This window comes from Chlamydomonas reinhardtii, chromosome 1, assembly GCF_000002595.2.
Source record: "Chlamydomonas reinhardtii strain CC-503 cw92 mt+ chromosome 1, whole genome shotgun sequence".
NCBI classification, from domain to species: Eukaryota; Viridiplantae; Chlorophyta; class Chlorophyceae; order Chlamydomonadales; family Chlamydomonadaceae; genus Chlamydomonas; species Chlamydomonas reinhardtii.
In genome coordinates this window covers 3966489-3986580 of record NC_057004.1, presented here as the reverse complement: position 1 = coordinate 3986580, position 20092 = coordinate 3966489, and the positions used below count along the sequence as shown (strand labels likewise).

Genomic DNA, 20092 nt, shown 5'->3' with positions numbered 1-20092 from the left:
GGTCAGCACGCCATGCGCATTAACACCACAAGCGCACACCTTCACCCAACTCATCAGCATGTGCTTCTATTCATTTATGCATGCTTAGGACGTGGCGCGAAGCCAGCCAACGGCTTTGTTGCAACCCCGACGATTCAGCTTTCTTTTCCGGGCGCACACCGTTCGCAATGCCAAACGACCAAAGCGTTATTGTTTCCATTGCAGTAGCAATTATTTGACCTGCATTTGGCCTTGTCAAACTTCAACCGGACCCGGGCCAAGCGCCTCGCTCTAGCGGCATGCATGACTCCTGATACCAATATTTTATAGCTGAGGAATGAGCAAATTACCGCTGACTCGGGTCCTCGCCGTGTTTGGCTCTGGTACCGATGGTCGCCTCGGCCTTGGGTTCCCGATTACGAGCCAGCTTTATCCGCGCATCGTTGCCAGCCTGGCCGGCTACTCCATAAAGCAGGTGTCATGCGGCGGTGCGCATACCGCTGTCGTCACTGGTCAGTTGGCGGTTCGTGTGGCGGGGGCGGGCTTTACGCGTACACGCGGGGGGTGTTGCGTGGCGACGTCGCACGCGTGTGCGCAGTATAGCCGCCGTGCAGCTTTTGGCCTCATGTGTCGGCGATGACTTTCCAGTACTTCCCCCCAGTGCTTCCCAGTGTTAGAGAGCCACGGTGACTGGCCTGGGGAGTGACCTGGGGAGCAGCGGCCAGCTAGCTCCACGCGGCCACGCCGCTACGCCGTTTGAACGGACAGCTGACAACTGCCCCACTCTAGATCCAAACGCCGCACGAAACGCACACGGGCACGACACACGCGCCACTGGCCACCCTCGCCCTCAACCCCGGACGTGTCTGCCACCTGCCGCCTGTGTTTCTGTCGTGTGTGCTGCAGACGACGGCTCGCTGTTCACGTTCGGGTTGAACGACTGGGGGCAGCTGGGACACAGCCGGGAGGACAAGTTCGTGGCGGTGAGGGTTTGAGGGGGCTGGAGGGTGGGGTGGGTGGGTGTGTATGGGGGCGTCAGGGTGGGGTGTGTATGGGGGCGTCAGGGTGGGGTGGGGAGTGTGAGGGGTTGCAAGGATTGGTACAGAGGATTTGTGAGTGTAGCGAAGTAGACAGCAGGGGTGGGGGGTGGGGGGGGGTCTGAGGGGGCTGGAGGGTGGGGTGCGAGGGGTGGGGCGTGGGGCGTGGGGTGTGGGGCGTGGGGCGTGGGGTGTGAGGGTGTGAGAGGGCACTGGCTGCTGACACTACACTGCAGAGGGCAGTGTCAGTATCAGTATCCGTGCTGGAGGGAGCGTACGAGGGTAGTTCGTTGCAGCTAAAACTCAAACCGAGACACTTGATGAGGGTGGGGCAGGCGAGACTGCGGGCGCCGCGCCGCTGCATGCCTGGGGGGGGGGGGCTGCGTGAGGGCCCGGGGGTCCTGGCACGCCTCTGCGGGTGGTGGTGCCGTGTTGCGTGCTGTTTCTGTCACCAACCAGCAAGCCCGCTTACGAATATACAGCGCGGCACAACACGGCTGGGCAATGTAGCACCGGAGACCAGCCTCACAACCCCTCGTCTCCCTCTGCACCGGCTTTCCCCGCTTCCCCCTCATTGCCCCCCGCCCCCTGGCCCCCTGGCTACACCCCACGGCCCCCAGGCGCCCATCGAGGTGACGCTGCCGGACCCGGTCAAGGCGGTGGCGGCGGGCGGCTTCCACACACTGGCGCTCACCAGTGAGAGGGGCGCGGCCGGGGAGGAGGGGAGGAGGGGAGGAGGGGAGGAGGGGAGGAGGGGAGGAGGGGAGGAGGGGAGGAGCCAGGGGCCACAGGAGCCAAGGGCCGCAGGGGGCAGGGGCTTCAGTGGGCAGGGGCCGCAGGGGGCAGGGGCCGCAGGGGGCAGGGGCTGCAGGGGGCAGGGGCTGCAGGGGGCAGTGGGGGAGTGACTGGGAGCAGCCGGGAGAGCGGGGTGCGGCATCAGGTGCAGCCTGGCGGGTCCGGGTGAGACCAAGGCGGCAGGCGGTTAGAGCTGGCGGCAGGCGGCAGGGCAGGCGGATGGGCTTGCCCTGATGACGGCGCGCGACGTGTGCCAAGCCGGCATCAACACACCCGCAACCCCTGACACACCTGATGCCTATGGCCCTCCTGCCTCCTGGCCCCTGCCTCCTCCCGCGCTGCAGCCGCGGGCGAGCTGTGGGCGTGGGGCATGTCGGGCGAGGGCCAGCTGGGCATTGGGCAGCCCACGGAGGGGCGGCAGCTGGAGCCGCGGATGGTCAGGAGCATGACGGGTGGGTGCGTGGGGGCAGGGGGCGGGCAGCGTGCGGGAAGGATGTGGTTGAGGTGTGGGCAGGTGTGGGCGGGGTGCGTGTGCGTGTGCGTGTGCGTGTGTGTGCGTGTGTGTGTGTGTGTGTGCGTGTGTGTGTGTGTGTGCGTGTGTGTTCGTGCTGCTGGGCGGCTGGCGGGCTGCATGCGCTGGCGAGATGTGTTGTGATGGGCTGCGGGGGCCGCGGGTGCTGCGTGGGGAGCGGTCAGGCTGGCGGGCCGCAGGAGCACACGCGGACGAGGTGGGGTGCAGGACCCCCGCTGGTCTGGACCCCCGCTGGTCTGGACCCCCGCTGGTCTGGACCCCCGCTGGTCTGTACCCCGCTGCCTGGGGCTGTGGCAGTGCTGGCACTGGACGGACCCGACCGCCCCTCCCCTCAGTTTGCCGTTCACATGCATGGCTACCACCCCCCCCCTGGCGCTGCCCCCCCCCCCTACCCCCGCACAGGCTCTGGCCTGGTGGCTGTGGCGGCGGGTGACCACCACTCGGCGGCGCTGACGGCGGACGGGCAGGTGTACACGTGGGGGCGGGGCGACCACGGAGCGCTGGGGCACGGCAGTGGTGAGGAGGGGAGGGAGGTAGGGGAGGGGAGGAGGGGAGGAGGGGAGGAGGGGGGGAGGAGGGGAGGAAGGGACGGGGGGAGGAGGGGAGGAGGGGAGGAGGAGGGGAGGAGGAGGGGTGGAAGAGGGGCGCGGGCGTTGTGCGCAAGTGCCCGGTTGGTGCGTGTGACAGGAACTGTGGAGGGGCTCTCTGCGCGGGCGAGTGGGAAAGGGTGGGAAAGGAAGGTCGCGGCCTCGGCCTCTCGGAGCGCCCCAGAGCCCCCTTTCATTTCGTCTTTTATGGACGGCTACCCCTTCCCCCGCTGTAGCTTGTCCCCGCCCCACCCCCCACGCCTCCTCCACCCCCACCCCACCCCACCCCACCCCACGCCTCCTCCTCCACCCCCTCAGTCCAGGGCCACGTGCCTGTGGAGCTGGTGCCCAAGCGGGTGCGCGGCCTGGCGGGGGTGCGGGTGGCGGCGCTGACGGCGGCGCCCTACGCCACCGGCGCGGTGGACGGCGAGGGGCAGGCGTTCGCGTGGGGGCACGGCACCGGCTGGCAGCTGGGCACGGGGCGCAACACCAGCGAGCTCACGCCGGTCAAGGTGGGCAGCTGCTGTGTGCGTAAAGTGTGTTGATGTCTGTGTCTGTGTGTGTTTGTGGGGGGCAATTGGAAACCCGAAGGGGGGCCGGTGTTTTGGCCCACCAGTCACCAGGCGCACATGCCACGCCCGTGCCCCAGCCTTGGCGTTCCACACGTTCCATCCTGCCCCCTCCTTGCATTTTAGTTTGAGCTGGTATCGACAACCCCTCCCCCTTCGCTTCTTCTTAATTAGTCATGAATGTAACCCCCCGCCCCCCGCCCCTCCCCCTCCTTCCCCTCCCCCCGCCTCCCCCCCCCCCGCCCCCCGCCAGTTGGACCTGCTGCCGGGCGGCGTGACCAGCCTGGCGCTGGGGCAGCTGCACTCGCTGGCGGTGGTGGGCGACGGCCGCGCGGTGGTGTTCGGCAGCGACGAGACCGGCTCGCTGGGCGGCGGCACGGACACGCTGCGCAGCCGAGTGGCCAGGCGGGTGAGTGAGCGGAGGCCCTGGGGTGGGGTTATAAATACCAGCCCAAACTAAACTGGGGTGGGGGTGGGGGTGGGGGCGCGGCTCTTGGGGGTGCGGCCCTTGGGGTTGCGGCCCTTGGGGTTGCGGCCTGGTTTTGTGTAGGTGGGGTGCGTGGGTGCACGAGTGCGCCATGTACGCTGCCGCTTCATCCTGGCCGGTGCCGTTGGTGGGGGTGCCTTCTCCGCATTGGCCACATCCCCCGCTTGCTTCCCTCTGAGGCGCACCTGTTCGCGTCACGCCTCCTTGCCCCTTCGTTCCTCCTCTGCGCCCCCTTTGCCGGCACCCAACAGCCTCAGCCGGTGCCGGGTCTGCCGCTGGTGTCCCAGGCGGCGGTGGGGTGGAAGCACAGCCTGGCGGTGGGGCGCGACGGGCGGCTGTTCAGCTGGGGGTGGAGCGGGGCCATGGGGCAGGGCACGTTCACGGACTACGGAGGAGGTGAGCGGGGTGGGCGGACGCGGCGGCTTCCATTACGCCGGGTGGGGGAATGGGGGCATGTGTGTGGGGGTGGGTGGGGGATGGGGGGGGGGGGGTAAAGTTTATTCCGATATCCAACCAAACCAGGACCCAGACGGGGGGTGCGTGGACAATCGGGTTAGCCAGGAGGAGGGTGAGGCATGGGAAGGTGGGTGCGAGGAGGGCGCGGAGAGCGGAGCCAACGAGGTCCAGTCCTTTGGTACTAGTGTATGACTGCTGATCGCACCGACACTGACGGCATCGTCAACAGCCTCCCACCCACCGTAACCCCGCCCCACCCACCCCCATACTTCACCCCCACACCCACACCCCAACTCCCCATCACCGCCGCAGGCCAGCTGGGTCATGGTGACGACCAGGACCGCTGGGCGCCCGAGCCCGTGCTGCGCCTGCACACCAGCCGCCACCGCTACTTGGACCTGCGGGCGCCGCACGTCAAGTCGCGGCCCTGGCGCGTGCTGGCGGCGGCGGCGGGGCGCAACCACAGCGCCGCGGTGGTGGAGTTGCCGCTTGACGTGCGCGACCTGGCGGACTAGCCGGGGAGGAGGGTGGGGAGTAGGGTAAATCACATCCCAACTCACCCAGAGTCCAAGACCCAGAACCAGAGCGCGGAGGTTTAGGGAGGCAGGTGGGGGCGGGTGTCAGGGAGGCGGGGCGTTAGAGGCCCGGGCGGGCCGGGAGCGAGCTGGGAGGTGAAGCGGCGGCGGTTCGGGGGCCGTGGCTGTTGCGCGCGCGCACGGCCGGGAGGGGCTGGGTGGTGGCGGCGCAGTGCATGTCGGCTGCTGGAAACCCCACATGCGCGGTGGCTGCGGGCTGACAGCGTGGGGGCCACTGACTGGCTAGGCGGACGTTGCGGAGGTGTGTGGCTTGGGGGTCGTGGGGGAGTCCAAAGGTCACTGCGGCTGTGTGTTGCGGGGGATGGTTGGTGCCTCAGCCTTCGGGAAGCGCCGTCCTGCATGGATGCCACGCGCGCCCGGATTCATGTGGAGGAGATAACGCCGTCTGTTGGGGCCGGCGGAGGTGGCCCGTCCTAGGAATGCACACAGCAACGCGTGGCCGCAACGCTTTAACTGGCGGAATCTGGAATATGCGGTTTCACAACTTCGGCAGGCCCTTCGCGCCAGCTACGTGTAAAACCCCAAGTGCATCCCTCCGGCCCTCTAGATAGAGCCGTTGAGTTCGCCCCGTTGCATGACAACATGGCCCGGCTTCAGTGTGCTGAGGAGTGGGGGAATCCGGGGGGCGATCGAATCGGCACGTTATTCGCCAGGTGTGCCACTGTGCCGGCCCGCATCTTTAGACGCGTAGCGGGGCAGCAGCGCCGCATGACACATGGCTTTGAGCCTATTGTTCAGGCGCGCCCATGCTGCGCGCTGAGGGGGAAGGGATCCAAGAATCCTTAGGCGCTGGGGGGAAAGGTACGACGAGCGTGGCTGGGAATTCCTGGCGCCATGCGTGGCAGTGCTAACCGGCGCGGAGCACGGCGGGCAGTGCTAACGCAAAAATAATGCTCACGCGATACCTGGTAACAGCCACACCTTCCATCATCAAGAATAGAAGTTCTCGTTTAGCCAAGTACACGTCAGGGATTCTTGTTGGCCGAAAGCTAGGTTATCTTCTCTAAGGGCCCCTGTGCATATAGCTAGCTACAGCTCTAGGCCCTCCAGGCAAGCGGACTCCCAAAGGAACCGCTCACAATGTCTGGCCATTTCGCAGACTAGGGACCCATGCTCGTGTGGAACCCCGCTGCCAGCTCTAGCCGGCGCTCGTTCAGCGTTGGGCAGCTGGGCGTAACCGCGGCCTTCGCTCTGGCGCATGGTAAGAGTTGCCTGGCCTGCAAGTCCGTCGCAATTCACCTTGCTGACGCACCTGCACACCTGGCTGGCCGGCCCTAACGAACTTTCTTCGCGCCACAGATGGGGACCTACTCTTTCCAGGGGCGGGCAGCGATGCACGAGAGCTGCACGCAAGCCTAAGGTGGGGACTGCCGCGCCCGCTGTATTTGTCGCCGCCGCTTTCGCTGGCAGAGCATTGCACTGATGATACGTGTGATGTCAGAATACCGTAAACAATGCACGGCTAGCAGCGCCCGGGAACTCGGCTCTCCAGAAACCATGTGCGGTCTTGGACTCACTCACCTGGCGCTCCTTAGTCTGAGCGGCCACGGCAATAGATTGGAGGTCAGAGAGGCCACCTGGCAGCGATCTGGGCATAGCGGCGGGGTATTGCTGACTTCACTCCCCTTTCGGACATTCTTGGGCGCAGGTCCTGCGACGAGTTCGGCTACCCCATGAAAAAATGCCGCAGCCATCAGAGCATGGCACCCACATCTGAAACGGTCATGGAGGAGGACGACTTGATGCCGCCGGCTTATGCGGTCGCTTCCGCACCCTCCAACGCGGTGCCAACGCTGGACGACCCCGACGCCTGCGGCTGCGGCTCCCCGCGTGCGCATGACCTGTGCTGCGGCGAGGGCAGCGCCCAGGCGGGCGCCGACACCCGCCGCGCTCTGTCACGCTTCGCCGGCAACGACGGCTCCGACCAGCAGCGCGCGGCCGGCGCTGCTACTGCCGTGGCCCCCGCAGCCGTGGCCGCTGCCACCGCCGAAGCCACCGTGGAGCACAGCGCCACTGCCAGCACCACGCTCTCCTCCCTCAGCGGCGCCAGCTCACCCGCAATGCAGGCGCAGCTGCGATCCATCGGACTTGAGTCCTTGGCGGCGGCGGCGGCAGCCGCCGCTGCCGGCAAGGGCGTCAGCGCGCACGCTGTGGTGTCCGCGGTACCAAGCCCGTGCTATCAGCCGGCGCCGGCGCCGGCGCCAGCCCCCGCCCCAGCGCAGGCGCAGGCGCAGGCTATGCGGCAGCGCTCTCAGGGCATGGACCGCAGCAACAGCAGCGACTCGGACGGCGACGACTGCGGCGGCAGCCTGATTGGCCCCTTTGGCATGCTGTCGGCGTCGCAGTGGGATGAGCTGAACGACGCCATACGGCAGCGCAAATCCGACGGGCCGCTACGCCGTGCCGGCGGCGCCGCCACCGTTGCCTCCGCGCCCGTGGTGGTCAGCTGCGACGGCGGCGCCGCCGGCGGCGGCGGCGGCTGCCACCCGTCGGAGCCTGCCGTCGTCAGCGTCAGCGCGCGAGTGGCGGGCAAGGGCTCTGGCTCGCTTGCCTCTGCGCCGGCGGCGACTCTGTCTGCCGCCGCTGCCGCCGCCGCTGACGTGGCTTCCTCCGGCTCCGCCTGCGTCTGCGCGCTTGCGACCGCCACCACGGCCACCAGCTGCAGCAGCGGCTGCGGCGCCGCCGCCGCCACCGAGCTGCCCGCCTCCTTTTTTGTGGCGCTGCCCGGCAAGCCCGCGGCGCTGCCCACGCCGCCGCAGCACCAGGAGCATCGGGAGCTGATGCGGAACAGCAGTAGCGGCTGCAGCGCCACAAGCAGCGCGCAGCGCAACGCCGCCGCCGGCACTCCGAGCGCCGTGTACGGCAGCGGCGCCTTCGGCAGCACCAGCATGGCGGGCGGCGACTCGGCCGCCGCCAACGTGCAGCCGCAGCCGCAGTCGCAGTCGCAGCAGCTGCACCACCTCCAACACCAGGGGCCGGAGCAGCAGCAGCTGCAGCTGCAGAAGCAGCACAACCTGCACGACGGCGGCGAGAGCGGCTCCGCCTCATCCATCGCCTCGCTATGGTCGGCGGTGCAGCAGGTCGCCGCCACCACACACCGCGCCGCCGCACCGCCGCAGCAGGCCGCGTCGGCCTCGGCCGCCGCCTGCGCCGCCGCGGCCGCGGCCTCCGCCGCTGCGGCGGAGCGCGCGGCCGACGCGGCGGCGGCGGCCGCCGCCATCGCGGCCGGCGCCGACGGCACCGACTACGACAGCACGGACGACTCGGCGGTTGCGGAGCAGCAGCGCAGCAACCACCAGTCGCACCTGCTGGTGTCGGCGGCGGCCGCCAGCCACGCCGCCAGCCACGCCGCCGCCTACAACCAGTACACCGCCTCCGCCTCAGTGGGGAGCGGCGCCAGCGGCACGAGCTGCGCCAGCGGCGCCAGCGGCTGCGGCTTCGGGTTCCGCTACGGCAACGTGTCGCTGGCCCAAGGCGTCGGCTTGGGCGGCGCGGAGCCGCACCAGGGCCCCGCTAGCGGCTTTGAGGGCTGGGCCGGCGGCGCCAACTGCAACGGCAGCAGCAGCAGCAGCGGCGCGCAGGCTGTGTCCGCCGGCCGTGTGCCGCCGGCCATCCGCACAAGCTCCGCCAGCGCCGCCGCGGCGGCGGGCTTCGGCGGCTTTGGCGCCTTCGGTCTCGGCAGCGGCCGCACCGGTCCGGCGCCGCGCGTGCCGTCACACACCGCCTCCGGTGGCCACTGCACCAGCCCGCTGCGCTTCGAGAGCCGCGCCGACGGCGCCCAGCGCACCCCCTCACACCTGGCTGCCTCCCAACATGGCCAACACCAGCACCAGCCGATGCCGGCTATGGCCATGTCGGAGGCGGACTACCACTTGGGCAGCTCGCGCTACACGCACCACACCAGCTACGCGCCCGGCGGCGCCGCCGGCATGTGTGACGGGCCCTGCGGCGGCGGCGGCACGTGCCGCTCGCACCCGCACTGCAACGGCAACGGCGGTGAGGGCTCGCCCCACGGCAGCCCGCGCCTGCGGGCCTCGTCCCTCGCCGTCACGGGCGGCGGCGGAGCCCTGGCGGCTTCGCTGCGCCCCGTTGCGGACAGCCCGCCGGCGCACCTGGCGCACCACCACGCGCACACGCTGCAGGCCTACTACAGCCACGCGCCCGGGTGCGATAGCCCGCACCAGGCGCACAACGCCCACGCCGCGACGGCGGCGGCGCTGCCGGCGGCGCTGCTTGCTGAGCTGGATAGGGAGGTGCCGCGGCCGGCCTCGGGCGGCCACGCCCACGTGCACCAAAGCCACTCTCACCACTCGCCGCACCACAGCCACTCCCGCCAGTCGCCGCACCACTCGCCGCACCACTCGCACCACCACTCGCACCACCACTCGCACCACTACTCGCAGCAGCAGCAGCAGCAGCAGCAGCAGCAGCAGCAGCTGGAGCAGCAGGACCACGAGCACGAGCTGCGGCGGCAGACGGACCAGCTGCAGGCGGAGCAGCAGCAGCTGGCGGCGGCGGAGGCGGCGGCGGCGGCGCACGCGCAGCAGGTCGCCTACCTGCAGCATCAGATGCAGCAGCACCGCCTGGCGCTCATGCACCAGCACAGCAGCAGCAGCTTGCGCTCGTCGCTGAACGGCCACACCAACACCACCTCGGCCCTTCGGCTGCGCGAGGTGGACGAGGCCGACCAGCACAGCGACGACGACGAGGCGCACGACGCCATCCTCGCTGCCAGCCGCGCCGCACGCGCCGGCTCCAGCTCCTTCTCCAGCGCCGCCGCCGGCATGAGCGCCCGGCCCCACGCAGCCGCCGCCGCGCACCACCACTCGCACTCCCACTCCTCCCATTCCCACTCCCAAGCCCACTCCCACCACCCGCCGCCGCTGCACCACCAGTACTCGCACCAGCACTACTCCCAGCCGTACCCGCAGCAGCAGCGCGGCGCGGCGGTGGCGGCGCCCGCCTCCGGCGGCTCCGTCAGCAGCTCGGCATCGGACGGCAACCACCCGACGCGCGTGCTGCTGACGCAAAGCTCCTCCATGCAGCTCCCCGCGCAGCAGTCACAGCAGCAGCAGCAGTCGCAGCAGCGGCGCTCGGTAGACTCGGCTTCGCCGCGCCTGATGGCGGCGGCGGCGGCGGCGGGCGGCCACGGCGTTGCCTTCCAGCACCAGCACTCGGGCAGCCTGGCGGCGCAGCTGCACGCGCAGCACCAGGTGCAGGCGCAGGTGCAGGCGCAGGCGCACGCGCAGGCGCACGGCCACACGCAACCCCCGCTGCACTCGGGCGCCTACCCGCGCACCACCGCCGCCGCCAACGCGGCGGCGGCGGCGGCCGCCGCCAACGGCCCCCAGTCGCCCGGCGCCGCCTCCTTCCGCCGCAGCACAGTCAGCATGGCGCCGCCGCCGTCGTACACGACGTACGGCTACCGCCGCGCGAGGTCCTCGCTGGCGGCGCTGGACGGCCCCGCCGCCTGCGCCGCCTGCGGCGCCGTCGGCGGCGGCTGCGCCTGCGGCGAGGACAGCGACAGCAGCGACGACACGGAGGAGGCCACGCGCCGCATCACCGCCGCCTTCCGCACACACACGGGCATGGGCGGCCGCAGCACAGGGCTGGGGCTGCTGGGGCCGGCGGAGTCGGCGCCCACCACGCCCACCGCGGACGCGGCGGCGGTGGCGGCGCGGCGCGACCCGTGGGCCAGCGGCGGCATGAACAGCGGCAACCTGGCGGCGGCGGTGGGCGTGGTGGGCCAGGCGGCGTCCAGCGCTGGCAATGGCGGCGGCGGCGAGGGCGGGGAGAGCGGCGCGGGTGCGGGTACGGGTGCGGGTGAGGAGGACGGCAACGGCCTGACTCGCAAGCGCAGCAGCTACCACCTGACCAACAGCCACGCGGCGGTGGAGCTGTTCCTGCGCCTCAACCACGCGCGCCAGACCATGGACTTCGTCAAGCGCCAGGTAATATTATTATGGAATATTACCTGATTTGCTTTGGATATATGGTGCTATTCCATCGCTACCGTGCTGCATGTCAAATGTTAAATACGTGCCTGATTTGTCTTTGTGCTTTCTTTGTGTCTCTCGCGGCCCCGCAGACGCAGCTGTTCGCGGCTCTGGACAAGAGCGAGATGTCTGTGTGGGAGGCGCTGCACAGCCTGGACGAGCTGAGGGAGTACGAGGCGGTGCTCATGGCGGAGCAGGCCGGGGAGGCGCAGGTGCGGCGCCGGTCGGGGGCGGCGGGTGGGCGGCAGGGCGGTGGCGGGTGCGGGTGGTGGTGGCAGGGAGGGTGGGTGGCAGGCAGGGCGGCCGCCTCGGCGTGTGCGTGAGGACCGGGACCAGCGGACTGGGGATGACTCGGGTGGGCGCTTGGCAGCCTGTGAGCGGTCGCGGTCCCGGCATCACCGTACTGGTCAAGCCTGTCAACCTCGCCCACCCTAACTTGCAGCCCTCCGCCCCACCCCACCCCCACCCCCAAATTGGCTTGGTCTTACTAAATTTTGGGCTGGTAATTTACAATCCCCGCACCGCGTCGCGCACCGCCCCGCTCCGCGCAGGAGGTGTCGGAGCTGGGTCTGCTGGATCACGCCTTCCAGACCGCCGAGCTGTGCCGCCTGCACCACCCCGACCTGGAGTGGATGCACCTGGTGGGACTCATACACGGACTGGGCAAGCTGCTGGCGCACCGCATGTGAGTGGCGGGGGGGGGCGCGCTTGGAGGGTAGGGGGCAGGGCGTGTGCTGGCTCGCGGCGTATGGGAAGCGCCAGGGAGCGCCTGGATGGTGTGCGGGTGGAGTGCTGTGGAGTGCCGTGCAGTGCCGTAGAGTGGAGGAGTGGATTAGCTGGCACGACTGCAGGTGATGGGGCCGCATGCGGCACACAGCGCTTGCGAGTTGCGATGCATGCACCCCACGTGCTGACACGCACGCTCTTCCCTGACTTCCTCCTCCCTCCCCACCTCCTGCTCCACCTCCTCCTCCTCCCCGCCCCTACTCCTCCCTCCAGGCTGGGCTCGCAGCCCCAGTGGGCCATCTGCGGCGAGACCTACCCGCTGGGCTGCCGCTTCAGCCCGCACATCCTGGGCGCCCAGTACTTCACCGCCAACCCCGACCGCCGCCGCCGCCTGTACAACACACAGACCGGCATCTACGGCCCCGGCTGCGGCCTGCTCAACGTGAGTGCTGGACTTATGTGCGGGCCTGTGAGACGTCGGACGGGGCAGGGGGGCCTGTGAGACGTCGGGCGGGGCAGGGCTGTGGGACGGGTGCGGGGCCATTGAAGGGGTGCAGGGGCCGGAGCTTGGGGCTGGGCTGGGTTGGTCCTGTTGCAGTTTGCTTCGCAGGGATCGCTGTACCGGACCTCGCATTGTCTCCGCCATCGTGGTCGCAGGGGCTGTCGCCTCCACGCTCTCGCTCTCTGTCTCATCCCCGCCTCGGCCTCTGCCCTGCGCCTCCCCCTCCGCCTCCTCCGTGTGTGTGCCCCCCTGCACACCCGCAGGTGGTGATGAGCTGGTCGGGCCCCGAGTACCTGTACCTGGTGCTGCTGCTCAACCAGGCCAAGCTGCCGCAGGTGGGGGCAGGAGTGCGGGCGCGAGTGCGGCAGCGGGTGGCAGGAGCGGGAGCGGGGGGCGGGGTGGCAGGCGTGGAAGCGGGCTGGAGTGCTTCGATGTGGGCTTTGGTGGGGCTCTGTGGGGTTTTGGCGGTGCTTGGGGCGGCACGGAAACCCAGCGCAGCATAGGGCCGCACGTGTGTGCATGGAGCGACCGGCGGCCCGCGTCCGCACGTCCTCCCTCGCATCGCGCTTGCCTGAGAACCCGGGTCCTCGCATGCTGAAAACACACGCCCCTCCAAAACACGTACACGCCACCTTTCCCGCACAGGACGCGGTGTGGCTGCTGCGCCACTCCAAGTTTTCCACCCTGACGCGGCCTCACTCGTGCTACCTGCCGCTGTGCGGCGCCGACGACCTGCGGCGCCTGCCGCTGCTGCGCTCCTTCCAGGCGCTGTCCGCCTACCGCCGCACGCCGCTGCCCGAGGGCTTCGCGCTGCAGGGCGCCGCGCGCACCGCTTACTACACCGGCCTCATAGACAAGTACATCGGCGGCGGCAAGCTGCGCTGGTAGAGTGGGGATTGTTGGCGGGGTGGCGGAGCGGTGGAGTTTGGGTGAAGTTGGGGTGGAGTTGGGTTGGGGAAGTAATGGGGCAGAGGTAAAGCAGGGGGAGGCACAGGAGGAGGGAAGGAGCGGCGATGGACGGCTCCGGCCGTGCGGCCTGCTGTGGGCTCGGAGGGCTGTTGGTGGCAGAGGTTGCTTGGGGGGTAGTTTGTTCCAATCTCAAGTAAACCAAGACCGAGCACCAGCCCACAGAGTGCTCCCGGCCGGGGGTCCCGGCCAAGGGTAGGGACATGGCCTCTGGCGGGGTGAGTGCTTGAAGCGGACGGGCTGACACGGACACGGACACGAGAGAAGACACAATAACAATATAATCCTTGCGGTAAACGCTGTGAACTCGGGGATGCAGCAGTCTGATATAGCCAGATAAGAAGAGACATTGGCATACGTTTGCAGACATGCTAGTTGGAAGCTGTGTTGTTGGTGGGTCAACGGTGTTTCTAGTTCTATGCTTTGCTCTGTCACCAGAGCTAGGTGCGAAGCATAAGGAGTGGCGGGCTTGTGTGTGCGTGTGTGCACTTTGTGCATGGCCGCATGCGACATGACGTAAAGTCCTGGCTGGGCGTGTGCCTGTCTCTGAGCGCAGGGCTAGGTGTTGGAGGGGCTGCGGTCGCGAGCGCAGCATTAGCTATGCCTGGGCAGGAATGCGGCAAGACGATGCAAGATTTGGTTGCCATAAATGTCCGAATGCGGTCAAGAGGGAAAGAAAGTAGGCGCCGGTGCTTTTGCGCTTCCGTGTGGTTTTAAAGACTGCGCGGGTGCACAGCCGTGCACATCACTGCCGCTGTGGCGTCAGTAGCAGGCAGCTGGAGTTTGAGGAGCCACACACGGAGCGGGAAGCATGGAGCAGATGTGTTTGACAATGTGAGGGTTTATACAACATGGCCGACCACGCACACCTCATTGCTGTGGCGCCCCCTCAACAAATTTTGTACTCACGTTTGTGGTCGAGTGTTTGGTGTGGGATTACCTTTTAAAGGTGTTGGCCGGCCGGCTGGGTTTGCTCAGGCCGAGATATAAAAACCGGAGCCCGAGCCCGTGCACGTTTGTTTTTGACAGCAACTGCCGGTCGGGCTGAGAGTGGCTATTGCAAGAAAGAAACGGGTGGTGGTGCACGGGCGGTTTTTGTGCTGATCTGACGGTTGGCTGGCGAATGGGTCCACGTCACAACAGCAACAATGATTTACTTGACTGCCAGCTGGCCGCCAGCTGGTGCTTTCACTTCGCTTTGATTCCAGTCTGGTGTACATTTGGTATTATTCCAGTCGTGAGAGAACCCACAGCACGTTAAGTACGTGAGCCGGCTTGTTGCGGACGGAATTGAGGACGCTAAGTGCGAGGGCGGTGACGAGGCGGGTCCCTCCTTGGCTCGCCTGACCTAATACGGCGTGTCAGAGAGTTTTGGTGAGTTGCTTACGCTGGATCTAGTTGGAGGCAAGGAGACAGTAGTACGTATGGGTTGCGGTTCACAGGCGTTTGAGCGAGTCCTGGCGGCAGCGGAATGTGGCGGCAGCGCTGTGCCTTGCGTTGCGGTTGGCATAGAGCGGAGTGCAGAAAGAGCTGGACATGAGTGCACATGTACACACACACAGTAACAGGGCGCAGCGGGCATGGATATGTCCGGCCGAGAGGGAGAGAGGGAGAGCGCGCGAGGGAAGAGAGAGGACGAGGGCTGGAGAGGAGAGTTGCACGCGCTGCACTTGCACTGCTACGAAGGGGCCGCAATGCTGTAACACATAAACACATTGGCATTGGCAGCTGTCCCTCCGGGCCTCACATCTGCAGCCCCTGCCGTGAGGCGTGCTTAACTGCTGCTCGATTCACCCGATTCACCCGTTCGGTTACATGGGAAGCTGGCCCGGTAGGCTGGTAAGCGGCTTGTGGAGCAGGTCACGAGCCCCGCCTCCCTTTACAGCGCATGCCGCCGCAACCTCCCACGTGGCACTACCGCCAGTCTGCAGCCCGTACGCGCAGCAGAAGCTATCAGGCCCCGCGGCCTAGCCAGGTGCGGTGCCGAGGTGGTCATTTGATGTGCGATGGGACAGTGTTAAGGCAGGCTGGTGAAGTCCCGTACGGTGCAGCTGATTCCCACGGAGGGATGACACTCGCGGTTTTGGCCGCTCTCATCCAGCTTCGGTGGATTAGCCGTTGGCTAACTTTAAGGCCGCTGGGCCCACCCGCGGTGAGGCCCGCTACCCATCCCGAGCGGGTTAACTGCACCCAGATTAGCCTTCACCGGAGCTCACCCCGCTAACTTTGAGGTCCTGATGGAGGGGGCGTGTCATCCCTCTGATTCCCAGACCCCAGCAGGTGGCCAACAGTTTGCAACGGCAGTGCATGAGCGCGCGGCTGGTCGAACGCCGGAGTTACTGTACCGACAAGTTGCTGGCTGCTGAAGATTTTGGCATTTTGCTGACGCGCACTGACGCGCATTCCTCACGCTCACGCAAGTGGTCAATGGAGCGAGTAGCGAACCTGGGGAGGGACCACCCCCCACACCCGTTTTCGTTGGCCTTGGTTTAGTTTGGGCTGGTATTTACAACCCCCACACCCGCCCATCCGCTACACGCATACGGTAGTCATCGCGTACCCACACGACACGTGCACTGCAACCTCGTTGCCCTTCAGTCAGCAGTAGCTACTACCCCCACTACTGCTACTCGCTCCCTTGCACCGCTACACCACGCTACTGCTCCTGCCCGCCAGCACTCCGCAAACCCAGCTGCAGCCGCTGCCGCAGCACCGCCACCGCCGCGCGCGCAGTGCGGTGTGCCATCGACCCCAGCACCGGCTCAAACCGGCACAGAGCCGCCTCCAGCTCCGCCGCCGCCACAGGCGACAGCCGCAGCACTGCTGCCTCCGACAGCAGCCCAAGTCGCGCCTGCAGCCCACGCCTCACGCCCGCGTCAGCACCCAGGCCCACGCCACGCCCACCGTGCTGCGCAGCGCGCTCGCCTTCGGCCGAGCCCGTGCCACCGCCGCCGTCTGCGTCACCCGGCGGCGCCGCCGCCTCCGACTGCCGCTGCCGCGCTGCCTCCGCTGCCGCCTCCGCCACAGTGCGCGAGGCCTCCATCAGCGCCGCCGCCACCGCACCGACCGCGTCCACCCGCCCCGTCCGGCCCATGGCCACCGCCGCCGGCAGCAGCCACGCCACTACGTCCGCCGTTGTGTCGGTGACCACCACCACCGCGCGCCCCGTGCCGGCCTCCCATCGCTCCTCATCGCCACTGCCTAGCACATTACCAGCCGCGCCGCCACCTCCTCTCCCCCACTCCCGCCCTGCCGCAACCTCCACCACCGGCTGCTCCTCCCCATCCTCGCCTCCTCCGCCTCCGCCTCCTCCGCCTCCGCCTCCGTCATACTGCAGCCCCTGCAGCCCCTGCTGCTCCTGCACCCGCTGCCGCAGCCGCTCCAGCCAGGACCGCCTCAGGCGCTGCAGCTCCCGCAGCAAGACGCCTAGCACACGGTCCGGCAGCGGCCCCGTGGGCGCCCCACCCCAGCCCCAGCCCGCACCTCCCGCACCTCCCACACTGCCTGCAGCTGTAGCAGCTGAAGCAGCTGAAGGCTCCGCCGCTGCTGCAGCAGGATCACCGGCGGGCCAGCCGGCGGCGAAGGCCGCGCGCAGCAACTGCTGCCACTGCCGCAGCCGCAGGGGCTCTGGCGGTGGTCGGCTGTCGCGGCCGCATGAGTCCGGCAGCCCCGGAGGCAGCAGGCCCCCGCCCCCCTGCTGGTCGCCCGGCGCAGCCTCCATCCAGCCAGCCGCGTCCACGACACCGGCGCCGGCGCCAACTCCATCGCTCTTGCTGGTGTTGCTGCTGCTGCTGCTGCCGCCGCTGCTACTGCTGCTGCTGCTGCTACTGCTGCTGCTGTTACGCCCGGTGAGCGCGTCAGGGTCCGCATACCAGCGAATGGCCGCCTCCAGAAAGGCCCGCGCGGCGTGAGAGCTGAGGCGCGCAGCTGCTGTCGTGGCGTCTGCGGCACTGGCGCCCGCGGGCTCCTGCGCAGCGGCCGCCGCGGACGGCGCCGGCGCACCGCCCATTGGCGCCGCCGCCGACAGCAGCTGCGGCTGCGGCTCTGGCGCGGGCAGATACTGGGTGCACAGGTCGACCAGCAACAAGACGTCGCGCGTCCGGAGCTCGCCCAGCCGCCCCGCGGCAACGCCCAGCACCTGGCGCCGGGAACACGCCGTCAAAAACGGAATCAAAAGACCCAGCCAGCCCTAGCTTCATAGGCACAGTCACGCATGTGCGTTGTCCTGGTGACGTCATGCAGTGCACCTACCTGAGCCAGGAAGGCGGCATCCAGCTGCCCCGCCCGGTCCAGCGCCGCCGCCGCCGCCGCCAGCTGCCGCGGCTGCATGTGCCGCAGCCGAGCCGCCATGCCGGCCGCCAAGGCGCGGTACAGACCCGTGTCGGCCACGCCCAGAGCCGCGAACGTGTGTGCCGCCTCCGCCAGCGTGCCCGCCGGCAGAGAGGCCAGGCTCTTGCGCACGCCCTGACTCACCACCCGCAGCAGTCGCGGGCTCACGGCAGGCACCCGCTCAGCCGTGGTCGCCGGCTTCCATCCAGCTTCACCTTCCTGCCTTCCGGCATGCTGCAACTTATTCTTCAGCTGCTTTTCCGGCTGTTGCTGCTTTACTGCCTGCTGCTGCTGCTGCTGCTGCTGCCGTGCCTGCTGGTGGGCTGCCATCTCACCCAATGCCGCAAGTGCCATCACCAGCTCCGCCGGCTTCAAACTGCCCAGCGACAGCCGCCGCCGCACCTCGTCACTCAGCGGCCCGTACAGCAGCGCCCGAGCCTCGCCCGCCACCGCCGCCGCGCGGGCCGACACCGCCCCGCCCGCCCCCGGTCCACCGCTCATTGCTGCCGCCGGCGGCGCCAGCCGCGCCAACGCCCACATGGCACACGTGAGGTCCTGCCCAGTAAAGCGGGCCAGACCACCTCCATCTCCACCGCTGCCTCTGCCACCGTTACCATTACCGCGGCCGCCGCCGCTGCTGGCACCGCCGCCCACGGCCAGCGCCGCCGTGGCTGCCGCCAACATGCCGCTGTGACTCATGCGCGCGGAGCCGAAGGCCCACAGCACGGACGTAAGCGCGCGTGGCGGCAGCGCCGGCGCGCTGGCGGCGGCGGCCCGCGCCAGCAGCCGCCACACCTCGGCGTCCTGCACGCCCATGCGCGCCATCGCAACCGTCAGCTTTGTCAGGTCCGCGCCCGCCCCTACCCCTCCCGAGGACGCCTTGGCGCCGCCGGCACCGAGGCCCTCCTTCCTCCCGCCCCTACCGCCGTTGCTGCTGTCGTTGTGCCAGGTCTCCAAGCTCTCCCTCTCCCCCTCCTCCTCTGATCGCGAGGCGGCACCATACCCGGCGCTGGTGGTGGTGGCGGCGGCGGCTGGGTCTTGCAGCTGGCGCAGTGCCTCCGGCTGCAGCAGCAGCGGGCGCACCACGCCAGCCCACAGCTGCTCTGGCGGCGGCGCCCTCAGCCTGCCGTACGCCCACAGCACGTCCCCCAGCTCCCGCAACGGCAGGACGTCGGTCTCCGAGGACGGTGTGTGTGCCCCGCCAGCCGCAGCCACGCCGCCACCCGCGCCCGCCTCAGCTTCCCCAGCTGCCCCGCCCGCCCCCGCCTCCTTGCGGCTCTGCTTCAGCTCTTGTCGCTCCCAATCCTGCTGCAGCTGTCGCTCCTGCTGTTGCTGCTGCTGCTGTTGCTGTTGCTGCTGCAGGTATGCTTCGGCGAAGCGCTGGGAGTGCCGGTCCAGTAGACTGCGTGCCGCCTGCGGTGCGGACTGGCAGCCCAGCAGCGCCGCCTGCCGCGCCGCCGCCGCAAAGTGAATAAAGTTGGGCGCCGATAGGGCCGCTGTCGCTGTCGCTGTTACTGCCGCTGTTGCTGTTACTGTTACTGCCGCTGCCGCTGGAGCCCCCGCTTTGCCACCTGCACGGCCGCGGGCCGCACCAGCAGGCGCCCCAGCCGAGCCCGAGGCCCGCCCAGGTCTGGGCGGTGCTGGTGGGGACAGAAGGGCGTCCAGCGCGCGAAGCGACTCTGCCTGCTTAAGGGCCAGCGTGAGGCGGCGGTCTGGGTCAGGCGCCCCCGCCGCGCCGCCCGCCGCCCTGCGGCCCCTGTCCCTGTCCCTAGCCCGCCTGTCATGGCCGGCCGCGTGATCAGGGATAGGCGGCCCGTGCTCATGCGGCTCCTCCCAGGTGCGTGCCTTCTTCCTGGGCTGTGCAACCATCTGGTCCGCTGTTGTGTCGCTCGGCTCTGTGCCTGATGCAGACTGCCCCCGGTCGCTGCGCCCGGTGCTGCGGCCTGTGCCGGCGGCGGCGCCGCGGCGTGCGCTGTCGTGTGTCTGGTGCTGTGCCGGCCCGCCGGTTGCGACCGCCTCAGCCCCCGCGTCCAGCCATGGCACCTCAGCTGCGCTGCTAGAGCGCCCGGAACGTGTCCTCGTGGACCCCGAGGCCGCAGGCGGCTCGCCGTGCAGCGCTGGCGACTCCTCCTTCTTGGCCGGGGGCAGCCCGAGCCGCTTCGTCCGGCGCCCTCGGCGACCGCCCTCTGCACCGTCAACGACTTCGGCGTCAGGTGCGGGCGCCTTTGACCCACCATGCACACTAGAACCTCCTCGCGATGCCGGATGGACTACCGCCGGGCGCCCGAACAAGTCTGTGGTGATGTATGGGATGGAATCGGGCTCGCCGCGGCGTGGCGTGCGCGACGAGAGCAGCCGCGTCCACAGGCTGCAACCATGTGAGCTCAGTGCTACAACACCATTGCTCGATGTCGCTTTCGACGCCGCATTGCGCAGAGAAGCGAATGCAGCAACGAGCTGGCTGGCGGATCGCATCAGGTGCACTCACATTTGGAGCTGGGAGTTACTGCAATATGAATGTACAGTATATGACAA

General features: G+C 68.7%; 3 protein-coding genes across 3 annotated transcripts; 2 read left to right on the top strand and 1 right to left on the bottom strand.

Annotated features, from left to right (window-relative positions):
• The first annotated feature begins 49 nt into the window (after positions 1-49).
• CHLRE_01g025900v5 (uncharacterized protein) lies at positions 50-5567 on the top strand. The gene is made up of 9 exons (XM_043058553.1): positions 50-491; positions 886-962; positions 1637-1712; positions 2156-2263; positions 2746-2859; positions 3249-3442; positions 3753-3908; positions 4238-4382; positions 4755-5567. The coding sequence occupies exons 1-9, from the start codon at positions 317-319 to the stop codon at positions 4955-4957; spliced, it is 1248 nt and encodes a 415-aa protein (XP_042928467.1). The 5' UTR covers positions 50-316; the 3' UTR covers positions 4958-5567.
• A 392-nt stretch (positions 5568-5959) lies between these two features.
• Positions 5960-14943, top strand: CHLRE_01g025850v5 (uncharacterized protein). The gene is made up of 8 exons (XM_001689949.2): positions 5960-6239; positions 6338-6398; positions 6687-10989; positions 11127-11246; positions 11586-11719; positions 12034-12202; positions 12526-12597; positions 12908-14943. Exons 1-8 carry the CDS (start codon positions 6149-6151, stop codon positions 13148-13150), a joined length of 5193 nt encoding a protein of 1730 aa, XP_001690001.2. The 5' UTR covers positions 5960-6148; the 3' UTR covers positions 13151-14943.
• Positions 14944-15722: 779 nt separating this feature from the next.
• Positions 15723-20059, bottom strand: CHLRE_01g025808v5 (uncharacterized protein). The gene is made up of 2 exons (XM_043058552.1): positions 17480-20059; positions 15723-17366 (listed from the first exon to the last, which is right to left on the bottom strand). Exons 1-2 carry the CDS (start codon positions 20030-20032, stop codon positions 15885-15887), a joined length of 4035 nt encoding a protein of 1344 aa, XP_042928466.1. The 5' UTR covers positions 20033-20059; the 3' UTR covers positions 15723-15884.
• Positions 20060-20092: the final 33 nt, after the last annotated feature.

Coding starts and splice junctions, on each gene's coding strand:
- CHLRE_01g025900v5 (XM_043058553.1), top strand. CDS start 317: ATGAGCAAATTACCGCTGACTCGGGTCCTCGCCGTGTTTGGCTCTGGT. Junction 963..1,636: donor GGGAGGACAAGTTCGTGGCG/GTGAGGGTTTGA, acceptor CACGGCCCCCAG/GCGCCCATCGAGGTGACGCT. Junction 3,443..3,752: donor GCGAGCTCACGCCGGTCAAG/GTGGGCAGCTGC, acceptor GCCCCCCGCCAG/TTGGACCTGCTGCCGGGCGG.
- CHLRE_01g025850v5 (XM_001689949.2), top strand. CDS start 6,149: ATGCTCGTGTGGAACCCCGCTGCCAGCTCTAGCCGGCGCTCGTTCAGC. Junction 11,247..11,585: donor AGCAGGCCGGGGAGGCGCAG/GTGCGGCGCCGG, acceptor CGCTCCGCGCAG/GAGGTGTCGGAGCTGGGTCT. Junction 12,203..12,525: donor CCGGCTGCGGCCTGCTCAAC/GTGAGTGCTGGA, acceptor GCACACCCGCAG/GTGGTGATGAGCTGGTCGGG.
- CHLRE_01g025808v5 (XM_043058552.1), bottom strand. CDS start 20,032: ATGCGATCCGCCAGCCAGCTCGTTGCTGCATTCGCTTCTCTGCGCAAT. Junction 17,367..17,479: donor ATGCCGCCTTCCTGGCTCAG/GTAGGTGCACTG, acceptor TCCCGGCGCCAG/GTGCTGGGCGTTGCCGCGGG.